This window comes from Oncorhynchus clarkii, unplaced genomic scaffold (assembly GCF_045791955.1).
Source record: "Oncorhynchus clarkii lewisi isolate Uvic-CL-2024 unplaced genomic scaffold, UVic_Ocla_1.0 unplaced_contig_12473_pilon_pilon, whole genome shotgun sequence".
Lineage (NCBI taxonomy): Eukaryota > Metazoa > Chordata > Actinopteri > Salmoniformes > Salmonidae > Oncorhynchus > Oncorhynchus clarkii.
In genome coordinates this window covers 1-14,243 of record NW_027259226.1, presented here as the reverse complement: position 1 = coordinate 14,243, position 14,243 = coordinate 1, and the positions used below count along the sequence as shown (strand labels likewise).

General features: G+C 43.5%; 1 protein-coding gene across 1 annotated transcript; it reads right to left on the bottom strand.

Annotated features, from left to right (window-relative positions):
• Window positions 1-5,533: 5,533 nt before the first annotated feature.
• Window positions 5,534-13,872, bottom strand: LOC139399901 (protein regulator of cytokinesis 1-like). Its single transcript, XM_071145027.1, has 11 exons — window positions 13,643-13,872; window positions 11,777-11,947; window positions 11,191-11,340; window positions 10,672-10,819; window positions 10,249-10,385; window positions 9,909-10,004; window positions 9,602-9,748; window positions 9,034-9,144; window positions 8,668-8,781; window positions 8,379-8,561; window positions 5,534-6,010 (listed from the first exon to the last, which is right to left on the bottom strand). The coding sequence occupies exons 1-11, from the start codon at window positions 13,856-13,858 to the stop codon at window positions 5,948-5,950; spliced, it is 1,536 nt and encodes a 511-aa protein (XP_071001128.1). The 5' UTR covers window positions 13,859-13,872; the 3' UTR covers window positions 5,534-5,947.
• Window positions 13,873-14,243: the final 371 nt, after the last annotated feature.

The window sequence follows — 14,243 nt, the reverse complement described above, 5'->3', positions numbered from 1 at the left end:
TAACATAGCAACCACCTAGCAAACCGGGTATGGTAACATAGCAACCACATAGCAGACCGGGTATGGTAACATAGCAACCACCTAGCAGACCGGTGGAGAAGGAGACCAGACTACAGAGGTAAAGAGGGAGTTTACCTGCTGGTGGTGAAGGAGACCAGACTATAGAGGGAGTTTACCTGCTGGTGGTGAAGGAGACCAGACTACAGAGGGAGTTTACCTGCTGGTGGTGAAGGAGACCAGACTACAGAGGTAAAGAGGGAGTTTACCTGCTGGTGGTGAAGGAGACCAGACTACAGAGGGAGTTTACCTGCTGGTGGTGAAGGAGACCAGACTACAGAGGTAAAGAGGGAGTTTCCATGCTGGTGGTGAAGGAGACCAGACTACAGAGGGAGTTTACCTGCTGGTGGGGAAGGAGACCAGACTACAGAGGTAAAGAGGGAGTTTACCTGCTGGTGGTGAAGGAGACCAGACTACAGAGGGAGTTTACCTGCTGGTGGTGAAGGAGACCAGACTACAGAGGTAAAGAGGGAGTTTACCTGCTGGTGGTGAAGGAGACCAGACTACAGAGGTAAAGAGGGAGTTTACCTGCTGGTGGTGAAGGAGACCAGACTACAGAGGGAGTTTACCTGCTGGTGGTGAAGGAGACCAGACTAAAGAGGTAAAGAGGGAGTTTACCTGCTGGTGGTGAAGGAGACCAGACTACAGAGGTAAAGAGGGAGTTTACCTGCTGGTGGTGAAGGAGGCCAGCCAGACTACAGAGGGAGTTTACCTGCTGGTGGTGAAGGAGACCAGACTACAGAGGTAAAGAGGGAGTTTACCTGCTGGTGGTGAAGGAGACCAGACTATAGAGGGAAAGAGGGAGTTTACCTGCTGGTGGTGAAGGAGACCAGACTACAGAGGGAGTTTACCTGCTGGTGATGAAGGAGACCAGACTACAGAGGTAAAGAGGGAGTTTACCTGCTGGTGGGGAAGGAGACCAGACTACAGAGGTAAAGAGGGAGTTTACCTGCTGGTGGTGAAGGAGGCCAGACTACAGAGGTAAAGAGGTAGTTTACCTGCTGGTGGTGAAGAAGACCAGACTACAGAGGTAAAGAGGGAGTTTACCTGCTGGTGGTGAAGGAGACCAGACTATAGAGGGAGTTTACCTGCTGGTGGTGAAGGAGACCAGACTACAGAGGGAGTTTACCTGCTGGTGGAGAAGGAGACCAGACTACAGAGGTAAAGAGGGAGTTTACCTGCTGGTGGTGAAGGAGACCAGACTACAGAGGTAAAGAGGGAGTTTACCCAGAAGGCCTTTGTAGATGAACACTTACAAATGTATATTTCTGCACATATAAAGTGAGGTCCAACCTTCCATTTGGTACAAGGTGTAATGGTGGGTGAGTGACTTAGCATCTGTTATAAAGCACAAGGATGCATGATAAACAGAGTAAAGTCTCTGTCAGACAGAGGAGGCTGCATGATAAACAGAGTCCAGTCTCTGTCAGACAGAGGAGGCTGCATGATAAACAGAGTCTCTGTCAGACAGAGGAGGCTGCATGATAAACAGAGTCTCTGTAAGACAGAGGAGGCTGCATGATAAACAGAGTCTCTGTCAGACAGAGGAGGCTACATGCACATACAACAAGTCACCATAATCAATAACAGAGAGAAAAATGCTCTGAACAACCTTCTTTTTAGCCATAAGCGGGAAGCCTTATTACGAAAATAAAAACCCAATTTCAATTTAAGCTTTATCACAAGATTACCCACGTGAACTTTAAAGGACAACTTGTCATCAACTTGTCATCCAATATTGGTAGGATGACACATTTTCAATGGATAAGCCACCAGATGTGACAATGCTAACGTTCTCAGAGTTCTAGCTCTGTTATTAAAGGTCATGAATATAGTTTTTTGTACATCCAAGACCTTGAGACCATAAAGTGAGGCCTGCAGTGAAAAGCAGTCTGCAGCTCTTCAAAAGACCGAACCAGAGAAGGAGCACATGAATACACGACTGTATCATCTGTATATACAGTTGAAGTCGGGCGTTTACATACACCTCAGCCAAATGCATTTAAACTCAGTTTTTCACAATTCCTGACATTTAATCCTAGATAAAAATTCCGTCTTAGGTCAAATAGGATCACCACTACATTTTAAGAATGTGAAATGTCAGAATAACAATGATTGATTTATTTCACCTTTTATTTCTTTCATCATATTCCCAGTGGGTCAGAAGTTTACATACACTCAATTAGTATTTGGTAGCATTGCCTTTAACTTGTTTAACTTGGGTCAAACGTTTCGGGTAGCCTTCCACAAGCTTCCCACAATAAGTTGGATGAATTTTGGCCCATTCCCCCTGACAGAGCTGGTGTAACTGAGTCAGGTTTGTAGGTCTCCTTGCTCGCACACGCTTTTTCAGTTCTGCCCACACATTTGCTATTGGATTGAGGTCAGGGCTTTGTGATGGCCACTCCAATACCTGGACCTTGTTGTCTTTAAGCCATTTTGCCACAACTTTGGAAGTATGCTTGAAGTCATTGTCCAAATGGAAGACACATTTGCGACCAAGCTTTAACTTCCTGACTGATGTCTTGAGATGTTCCTTCAATATATCCACATGATTTTCCCTCATGATGCCATCTATTTTGAGAAGTGCACCAGTCCCTCCTGCAGCAAAGCACAGCCACAACATGATGCTGCCACCCCCGTGCTTCACGGTTGGGATGGTGTTCTTCGGCTTGCAAGCCTCCCCCTTTTTCCTCCAAATATAACGATGGTCATTATGGCCAACAGTTCTATTTTTGTTTCATCAGACCAGAGGACATTTCTCCAAAAAGTACGATCTTTGTCCCCATGTGCAGTTGCAAAACGTAGTCTGGCTTTTTTTATGGCGGTTTTGGAGCAGCGGCTTCTTCCTTGCTGAGCGGCTTTTGAGGTTATGTCAATATAGGTCTCGTTTTACTGTGGATATAGATACTTTTGTACCTGTTTCCTCCAGCATCTTTACAATGTCATTTGCTGTTCTGGGATTGATTTGCACTTTTTGCACCAAAGTACGTTCATTTCTAGAAGACAGAACTTGTCTCTTTCCTGAGCGGTATGACGGCTGCGTGGTCCCATGGTGTTTATACTTGCGTACTATTGTTTGTACAGATGAACGTGGTACCTTCAGGCATTTGGAAATTGCTCCCAAGGATGAACCAGAATAGTGGAGGTCTTGGCTGATGCCTTTTTGATTTGAAGGTAAAAGAAGGTGAAGGTGATACAGTGAATTATAAGTGAAATAAGGAGCTCATGACACGCCACAGGGAGAGGGCCCTGAGGGAACTCATGACACGCCACAGGGAGAGGGCCCTGAGGGAACTCATGACACGCCACAGGGAGAGGGCCCTGAGGGAACTCATGACACGCCACAGGGAGAGGGCCCTGAGGGAACTCATGACACGCCACAGGGAGAGGGCCCTGGAGGAACTCATGACACGCCACAGGGAGAGGGCCCTGAGGGAACTCATGACACGCCACAGGGAGAGGGCCCTGGAGGAACTCATGACACGCCACAGGGAGAGGGCCCTGAGGGAACTCATGACACGCCACAGGGAGAGGGCCCTGAGGGAACTCATGACACTCCACAGGGAGAGGGCCCTGAGGGAACTCATGACACTCCACAGGGAGAGGGCCCTGAGGGAACTCATGACACTCCACAGGGAGAGGGCCCTGGAGGAACTCATGACACGCCACAGGGAGAGGGCCCTGAGGGAACTCATGACACTCCACAGGGAGAGGGCCCTGGAGGAACTCATGACACGCCACAGGGAGAGGGCCCCGAGGGAACTCATGACACGCCACAGGGAGAGGGCCCTGAGGGAACTCATGACACGCCACAGCTAAATATGAACTAGTAGGGTTTGTTTTTCTGCTTAGTACTGTAGTTATAGAGATACATGTGTAGCAACATGGTAACAGTTTTAATGGGTCATGTTCAGTAGGGCACACCGTAGCAGAACAGTTTTAATGGGTCATGTTCAGTAGGGCACACCGTAACAGAACAGTTTTAATGGGTCATGTTCAGTAGGGCACACCGTAACAGAACATTTAATGGGTCATGTTCAGTAGGGCACACCGTAACAAAACAGTTTTAATGGGTCATGTTCAGTAGGGCACACCGTAGCAGAACAGTTTTAATGGGTCATGTTCAGTAGGGCACACCGTAACAGAACAGTTTTAATGGGTCATGTTCAGTAGGGCACACCGTAGCAGAACATTTAATGGGTCATGTTCAGTAGGACACACCGTAGCAGAACATTTAATGGGTCATGTTCAGTAGGGCACACCGTAGCAGAACATTTAATGGGTCATGTTCAGTAGTGCACACCGTAGCAGAACAGTTTAATGGGTCATGTTCAGTAGGGCACACCGTAGCAGAACATTTAATGGGTCATGCTCAGTAGGGCACACCGTAGCAGAACAGTTTAATGGGTCATGTTCAGTAGGGCACACCGTAGCAGAACAGTTTTAATGGGTCATGTTCAGTAGGGCACACCGTAACAGAACAGTTTTAATGGGTCATGTTCAGTAGGGCACACCGTAACAGAACAGTTTTAATGGGTCATGTTCAGTAGGGCACACCGTAGCAGAACAGTTTTAATGGGTCATGTTCAGTAGGGCACACCGTAACAGAACAGTTTTAATGGGTCATGTTCAGTAGGGCACACCGTAGCAGAACAGTTTTAATGGGTCATGTTCAGTAGGGCACACCGTAACAGAACAGTTTTAATGGGTCATGTTCAGTAGGGCACACCGTAACAGAACAGTTTTAATGGGTCATGTTCAGTAGGGCACACCGTAGCAGAACAGTTTTAATGGGTCATGTTCAGTAGGGCACACCGTAACAGAACAGTTTTAATGGGTCATGTTCAGTAGGGCACACCGTAACAAAACAGTTTTAATGGGTCATGTTCAGTAGGGCACACCGTAACAAAACAGTTTTAATGGGTCATGTTCAGTAGGGCACACCGTAACAAAACAGTTTTAATGGGTCATGTTCAGTAGGGCACACCGTAACAAAACAGTTTTAATGGGTCATGTTCAGTAGTGCACACCGTAGCAGAACATTTAATGGGTCATGTTCAGTAGGGCACACCGTAGCAGAACAGTTTAAGTGCAGGCAGTCCCATGTTTCAGTCCATTTATGAACACAGCCGTGGTTTTAACACATTAGAATATAGGTTTACGATGTATTTAAAAGAGAAAAGCTTGATTTGTGCTGGATTAATTTGTGAGTAAACTTATTTTTCACCAGATTGCGCCTTCTTGACTTTTTCCACATGTATTCACAATCATACTGTAGCATCCAAGACATGCTGCGGGAACTTTGGTGACTAAAGTATTTTCTAAACCTCCCGCGTTGGGCTGGATGTGTCAATGTGTACTTCATACATGCATAATCTAGGAGCAGAATTACAGGTCTACCTAAAAATAAAAACAATCACGAAATCCCTAGTGTGAACACGACTGTGAATAAAGATGACGGAAGGTCCCCATGTTTAAATGTAGTGTAAAGGCAATTTTTATTTGACAGAATGGTCATCATTTGCGACCCCCCCCCCATCCCATCCCATAATTATATGAAGTACAACAATTTACTCTAGCAACAACATGGATAATAAAACGAATAAAAGTATTGGAGTGTTATGAACATAGACCTACGTAAAACATGAAACTTAACCGATCAAGTCCTCCCGACACTTCATTAATCTCAGATCAACGCTTAAAAAAAAAAAAAAATCTAAGAAAAACATTACAAATCTGACAGAGTATTTCAAGTGTTAAAAACATTTCCTTCATCTAGACATGTACAAAAATGGACAGGGTACAGAAACCGTGAAACTCAAGCCAGAAAGGGTGTCTCAGCTGGATGAATCAGGGACGGGTTCTGTCCGATCCCTCAGCTCAGAGATCAGTGACAGTAGAGTTTAGGATGTCCTGTCTTGACAGATTTGGAAGCTTTTGAGAGAAATCGCTGTGGAGGAGAATAGAGAGATTAAAAACTGTACTGCATGTACAGAAGATCAAAATACGAGAATTCAAAAAAAGTCAAGTCTGTCTTGGAGATAAGTGGGTGGGTGGGGGGGATATAATGTAGAATTAAGCGGAACATCCCTTTTAGTTTCCCCCAATCACTTGCACATTTTTTCAGATGCAATTGGCACATTTTTCAAAACTCGTGTAAAAATTGTAACACTTGTAATGCCCCCCACCCATCTTAGATTCAGAGTCTTAGCACAATCATTTGCATTTCACTCAACCAAAAAAATCTAAGTTCTGTGAAACACCATGAGAACATTTAGTCCCCAACACATCAGATAATGACAGGCTCACCATTTTCAGTCATTTTAAAACTACCATTTAATCCAATAGCAAACAAAATACAAGATACACATTTCAAAAATGTTATTTTGACATGCTGAAGAATAGATGGTATATTTTTTACCCCCCATACAGTATTTGACTAGAATTTGACACTATTATTTTTTTTTTTATAAATGATGTATCCAAATGGCAGGTTGTGAGCAGGTTAAGGAATATTTCATTCAGTCTTAGTTTCATTGTCGTTATATAGTACATACTGTATGTAGGACAAATGATCAGAAGGGGTATTGTAAAGCAGTCAGCTACTGTAAAAAATATTAAAACAGCCTGGCGGTACGCCATTTCTACCCCATGCAACACTGAACAAGATCACCTTCCCAACATGACTCCGTCAACCGATACGGTAATCACACAACCTCTGCTTGAAATGCATCCGCTTTCAGTGACATTCAGGCGAGTTGGAATATATTATGTACAACCCAGGTGTGTTTCACCAGTACAGTGTACACCAATTCTAAAGTGGTAGCATAGCGTTGACTGCCCACTGTGTCCTACTGAAGCACACTGGCTGGTTGAGGAGGATGTAGAATTTACAGCCGCATCCCATATATCATATGATTTTTACCTTCCAACAAATTTGTCAAATTGATACATAAAAAAGGTAAAACTATTGACTTTTAGTGTTCAAGCAGTTATCAAACTATATCATGTTAAACTTAAAAATAGGCACGTCAATCAGTTGAGCAGGTTGATTATGACGACAAATAAGAACAAAATGTAAAAGTGAATATTGCATTTTGAAAAGCAGATACTCAAAGATTGAATATGTAGCCAACCTGAAAGTGATTTGGTGCAGTGAACAAAGCGATTGTTTGTTTGAAAAATGTGCGTGGAGTTAAACATGAGCCGTTTTAAATGTGCTTTTGAGTCGTGAAAATTACACCAAAGTGATAAAAAAAAAAAAAACGTTGTTTTTAAATGAAACTTCCCATAAAGAGTGTAGAACAAAAGCCAGCAGATTAATGTTAAAGAGGATAGAAGACATTGAACAAACATGGATGGGTGACAATGGTCTATTGCAGCTGTTTCATCTCAACATCAAATCATTTCTAATTAACAATTAAGTCCCTTACTGTGATTGTCAAAAAGAAAACAAAAAATAGCTTATTCGCAAAAGAGCAATTTCACAAGCAAGAATTTTGCTTGGACTGTCTGGGAGTTGTCTGAGTGGGGAGGGGAATCCGAAAACTAGCTGTTATTGGCTGAGAGGTTTGGAACACTCTTATTGGTCTATCAACTGATCACATTTGGTGAGGTGTGGGAATTGAATAAATAAATGTGAGGCAATATTAAAACTGCCCCCCCCCCCCCCCCCAGCAACACACAGTCCAGTTCAACGAAGTGTTTGTTTGATCTTCAATACATTTTTAAATTGCTCTTCACAAGATGGTTAGGCCAACCGAACCAGTCCAGGCTCTCAGTTGCACTCTTGGTTAGCGACTTAGCATGTTGAGCCTCGCTGTTATGGGGTTTAAATAAAACATTCCTTCATTCAGAACTGGCAATAGAGGTGGATTCAATGTTGACAAAAATCCTTCTAAAATAGAATGTAGAGTTAGATGGGGGTCTCCTGAGTGCCGCAGCGGTCTAAGGCACTGCATCTCAGTGCTAGAGGCGTCACTAAAGACCCTGGTTTGATTCCAGGCTGTATCACAACCCGGCCGTGATAGGGCCACCATTGTAAATAAGAATTTGTTCTTAAAAACAGACTTGCCCAGTTAAATAAATAAATGTTAAAAATGGTCGCAGAGAAAAGGAACAGTCTAGTCCAGGTGTCCACGATAGCATGCTAAGCTTTCACTTAAACATATCACCACTCTGTTGAATAGAAAACCTGGTGCTATTCTCTCACTGGACACACAGAAAGACGTCGCCACTCATCTTTGATTGGCTTGTGTGTTGCTGGGTCGATGACTGGTTGGGTAGGTGATAACCTAGGAAATGGGGTTGGAAATTACCGAAAATTCAGAATAGGTGCTGGCGACAGAGTTAACGCTGATGTTACGGTGTGAGGCGGGGCTTTGGGCCGGGTTCCTTAACACACCGCTCAGAGCCATGCCGTTCAGGTGGGAGATGTTCTCTTTGTTCCTCTCCACCATACGGGGCGTTCTTCCAACACAACTCGGGGTCCTCAGAGGAAGCTATCAGGGCGGTGATAGAAGAGAGAGTTCATTTCTTAAAGCCGATAAAAACAATTTTAAACGTAATTCTCTGTGCTTGAACACAGACGCTAAGTGCACTACTAACCTTGCTGGCAGACATGGGTAGTCTGAGGACCGGAGACTGACACAAGGTTCCTCCGAAGGCAGAACGTAAGGTGCCGTTAGGAGTAGAGCCGTAGATACTGCTAGTGGCATTGAGCTAAGAAAACGAAAATAAACAAACACATTAAGTCACAATGACAATGGCTTTATTGTAGAGAACAGTGAAGTACTTCAGTCCTCCCGTTTATTTTTATTTATTTTTATAAATGCTGAATTATGAATAAACTAAAACTGACAATGGTAATATATTTCTAAAATTTAAAAACAGTTTGAATTTGATCCCCAAAAAAACCCAACCACAATAGTGACTAATAAATTAAAATGAAAACAGAAGAACAGGTGATTTGACCTTTCTTGCTTTGCCAGGCGTAGGGGTCCCTGCAAGGCGTCTTTTGGAGGGGGTTCGTTGAGCAGTACCGTACAGCAGGTCATGTTCCATCTGCTGGTTCTTCTTCAGTTGCTGTTTCACAGATCACAGTCAATATTCTCATCCCGAACCAGTTTCTGTTAGTTTCACAGATCACAGTCAATATTCTCATCCCGAACCAGTTTCTGTTAGTTTCACAGATCACAGTCAATATTCTCATCCCGAACCAGTTTCTGTTAGTTTCACAGATCACAGTCAATATTCTCATCCCGAACCAGATTCTGTTCATTTCACAGTCAATATTCTCATCCCGAACCAGATTCACTCATTACTAGGGAAGTAGTTAAGAGGTCTCTGTTTGAATACTTTTGACCCCCCCCCCCCCTCCTCCTCCTCACTGATCCGATTACAACATGATTGGGGAAAGCAGTGTCAAGACAGTGATTGCAATCTAAGTCAACGTTTATTTAATCGCGTCTGATCAATGATTAGCTCAAGGAAGGAAGGAAGCACATTAAGAGCATTGAAACAAGGCCTTTAAAAACCGTACCCTCTCATTCTTCCCTCTCTCCTTCTCCAGTCGCAGTAGTTCCCACTGTTCCTCAACGTACTGGAGGAACCGCTGTCCGTTAACCAGGAACTCCCTGTACTGCTCCTCTTCCCATAGATCTACCTGGGTCTTCAGGCTCTTCTCCAACTGGAACACACGAGAGAACATGCTTCAAGTTAATATGCCTGCAAATATAAAAAAATAAAAATACAGCAAGAAATATAGAACCAAAAACAAGCCAGTATTCGGACAGACCGTTGGGTAGAGGAACTAACCAATGAACATTCAAATCACAACTTATCGTCACCTTTGGCAGGCTTTTCTGCAGCTCGGCCCTCTGCTTCTCCTCTTTGAGTAGGTTCCCTCCTCGGTTGTTGAATCTAGAAGGATCCGTCACCTTTTTCTGCGGAGAGTTGAACCTTGTGTTTATAATACCGTCACTTGAACACACACCAAGGGCAGGACCAAACAGTTGACTCAAATGGCACAAACGATACAGGAAACATCAATGTAATCTTGCAGTGTGATTTACTATGAAACGTTTCGACAATATGTATTATTTTGTTTGCACTACAAATTGTTGTTGTTGTTGTTGCCTAATATCTGTAAACAAGAACACGTCTCATAATCATCAGTAAAATGCTCGCCTCCAGTTGTAGGAACAGAGTCCAGCTGTCTTGCCACCTGGTTACTCCTTCAAACAGCTCCCTGTGGTCTTCATAATGCTTCTTCAGACTCAGCAGCTCCGCCTCATGTAGGTTGAGTAGCTCCACGGTGTAGTCAACTGAGGGGAGATATTTATTGTACCAAATCTCACTAGGACAACCAGGATTGTGTTCACACGTTCATTAGTCACCAAAAGGAAGAAAACTGGCTGAAACAATCTGTACTACCGTCCAATTAGAAACGTGTATTTTAGCAGTCCGTAAAAATGTGTTGCTACCGTGTACCCTAATGAACGACATAACCCAGTACATTACGGTCAAAAAGGTCAAACTATAAGACAGTACTTTAAAAATGATCCACTAATAAATAGACACGGCAATAGAAGAAGCCAAACGACAACCGACCGTCATAGTAGGGTGTGAAGGCCCGTCTCTGCGCCAGGCTGTAGAAACACCTCTCCCAGAACAGAGCCACCTCGGCCCTGATGGCTCCTATCACATTCTTCATGTTCTTCATTTTCAGCTCATCCAGGCGCCGGCACTCTGCTTCCAACTGCAGGAGGGAACTCGCAAACGTCAGTCAGTAAAAACCAATCAATTACGGTTCTGACATTCCATTCAAACCTTAGTGATAAGACACTATTCAGGCTATGAGGCTATGATTGGTTATAGGCTTTCTGAAAGCATCCCCCTGCCACTGTAAAACATGTATGGTAACAAGGTAAATTAATGTAATTCAACGTTTTCCTGAATATAACTGTATCGAGCCCCTTGCATCTTCCACTATACCAAAGACTTTTAGGCCTCTATATTTCACTGCAAGTATGTCCATATCTGATCAGCTTGACAGGTTAGGTACATAATTACGAGAAGAGTGCCATAGCTGTGAGAAATACAAAATAAATACAAAATAAAAATGCTCACAGCGTCCATGTTTCTCTTCCTGGACTGGACCATGTGATCAGACATGCACTCTCGTTCCTCCTGGAGGACGTGCAGTCTCTCCCACAGCTCCTGGATCTTACTGCGGTAGGAGTTACACACCAACTCATTCTCGGTCTTACGATCCTCCAGCTGAGAATTACACAACAAGACCGTCAAGGAAATACCATTCATATAAAATGTACACATACTGTAGTTACATCATTAGGACACTAGGAGTATCAAACGTATAACGTTCAGATAGGAATGTTTGTTCTATGTAACGTTTTTTTCTATGACGTAGAAAGACGTTGCGTAGAACAAACATTCCTCTCCGACGTAGAACAAACATTCCTCTCTGACGTAGAACAAACATTCCTCTCTGACGTAGAAAGACGTTACGTAGAACAAACATTCCTCTCTGACGTAGAAAGACGTTACGTAGAACAAACATTCCTCTCCGCCGTAGAACAAACATTCCTCTCTGACGTAGAAAGACGTTACGTAGAACAAACATTCCTCTCCGACGTAGAATAAAGAATCACAACGACTCTATTCACAACGTAACGGAACAGACTTGGTTCCTGACCTGTCCCAGCAGCAGTCGGAGAGCTGTGATGTTGTCGCCGGACAGACAGAAGGCCTCCTCGTCCTCACACACCACGTCCCTCTCAAAGCTGGTGTCTGGCAGCTGGTCCAGCTCCTCCATACACACAACGATCCGACGCTTGATACCCACAAACTCACCGTGGCGACGATCCTGGAATATACAATGGAGAGAGAGAGAGAGAGAGAGAGACTAAGTTGAGAATTATGCTATCTTGATGTCATTTACGTTCATTCAGACAAACCCTCTCCAGTCTTACGTAACCTACGTGGATAGAAGGCTTCCTTGCCGTTAAACTAAGGGGTAACTATATCTCTGCATTTGATCACCACATGCCTATATTCAAACTTAAGAGCTACAATTGTCAAATGCACCTCAAAAGTAACTTAAGAGTCTTGTGCTTTAAACCCAACGTGTCCCACCGTAAAACCGGCGCGTTTTGAACTTTAACCCCATTTAAAAAAAACGTGTGTCTAAGTTAAAGACTTCTGGGTTGCACCATTGTGATTCAGCTACTTCCGCATCCGTAGATAATCAACAGACGTGTGATGAACGGGGGGGGGGGGGGGGGGGGGGGGCTGAGCTAGAGCGGTGTTTGTGAGACAAGGGCAGATCCCAAAGGGGCCCCGGGTCATTTATACAAAACAGTATGTAGAGTCCAAACGGTTTGAGCTACAAACTATTCAAATGGGTCGATAGAGCATGACAAGATGAGACTCACAAAACACCTGACATGCTTTTCTCTATGACTGTCTATACTGTAGGGGGGGGGGTTCTTCTACATAGTTCATAGTACATCCCAGGACAAAGTGTCTATAATACTGCAAGGGGTTCCTCTACATAGACTATAGGAAATCCCAGGACATAGTGTCTATAATACTGTAAGGGGTTCTTCTACATAGATCATAGGAAATTCCAGGTCATAGTGTCTATAATACTGTAAGGGGTTCTTCTACATAGACCATAGGAAATCCCAGGACATAGTGTCTATAATACTGTAAGGGGTTCTTCTACATAGATCATAGGAAATTCCAGGTCATAGTGTCTATAATACTGTAAGGGGTTCTTCTACATAGACCATAGGAAATCCCAGGACATAGTGTCTATAATACTGTAAGGGGTTCTTCTACATAGATCATAGGAAATTCCAGGTCATAGTGTCTATAATACTGTAAGGGGTTCTTCTACATAGACCATAGGAAATCCCAGGACATAGTGTCTATAATACTGTAAGGGGTTCTTCCACATAGAAGATCATAGTAAATCCCAGGACATAGTGTCTATAATACTGTAATTAGCTCACAGTTGCCGTCAAACTACAAACAGTAGTCACTGACCAGTTGGATATTTATTTCCCACGGAACAAACCATTTCTGTATTTACAGGATTCATATAAATTATTTTTTATCCAGTTTTTGCTTTGGTTGACCTTTAATTTTTATGTAGACATTTGCCAATAAAACTCATGAATGCAACAGTTTATCTCCACTAGTTTTGTGTTCTACTTGTAGTCCTGGTTGTCCTTTAAAGAACATGGTAAAACGCCTCATTGTGAGGCTCAATATAAAGGCTGGACATGAAGATAAATGAAAGTCAGATAAATGAAAGGACAATTTTTTTCTGTGGTCTCAGGACTGATAGGGTTAAGTTACAGCCCCAGTCACTGAGAATTTCAGATTTTCTATTAAGCAACTTGTGATCGGTATTTAATTTCAGAGTCTGTGAGTACAATTTTATGGCCCTGAATTTTCCCATTTCAGAGCCACAAACTGACCAATGAAAAACTCCTGGGGGTAAAAATACTGGCTACATTCTAGGAAACTGATGAACAATGAAGCATTTACATGCCTTCTCTTTAGTGAGATCGTTGAGGTAAGAGCGATAGCTGTCCAGTTGCTCCAGGGAAGGGACCGTGTCCATGTTGATACAGAAGGGGACTGAACACATGATGTCACACAGCTCCCGGTCCTGCTTGGACAGTCTCTTCAGCTCCTTAACCCTCTGACTCTTCTGTTTCATCATCACCTCCAGGCGTGACCGGATGTCCTTCTCCAGCTGTAGCATCGTCCTCCCCTCGTCCTCCTATAAAACACATCAAGACAGGTTGAGAGGAACGTTAGCAAGCTGCAGCATGGTCCTCCTATAAAACACATCAAGACAGGTTGAGAGGAATGTTAGCAAGCTGCAGCATGGTCCTCCTATAAAACACATCAAGACAGGTTGAGAGGAACGTTAGCACGCTGCAGCATGGTCTTTCTATAAAACACATCAAGACAGGTTGAGAGGAACGTTAGCAAGCTGCAGCATGGTCCTCCTATAAAACACATCAAGACAGGTTGAGAGGAACGTTAGCAAGCTGCAGCATGGTCCTCCTATAAAACACATCAAGACGGGTTGAGAGGAACGTTAGCAATATTTGTAATTCCTTTATTTAACCAGGAAAGTAACA

Bases quoted from the DNA above. Each gene is read 5' to 3' on its own strand.
- LOC139399901 (XM_071145027.1), bottom strand. From the start codon at position 13,858: ATGCTACAGCTGGAGAAGGACATCCGGTCACGCCTGGAGGTGATGATG. The intron at 10,386-10,671 runs GTCGGTTGTCGT...ATCTCCCCTCAG, and splicing joins CTTCACACCCTACTATGACG to TTGACTACACCGTGGAGCTA. The intron at 9,145-9,601 runs GTACGGTTTTTA...TCTGTGAAACAG, and splicing joins AGAGAGGGAAGAATGAGAGG to CAACTGAAGAAGAACCAGCA.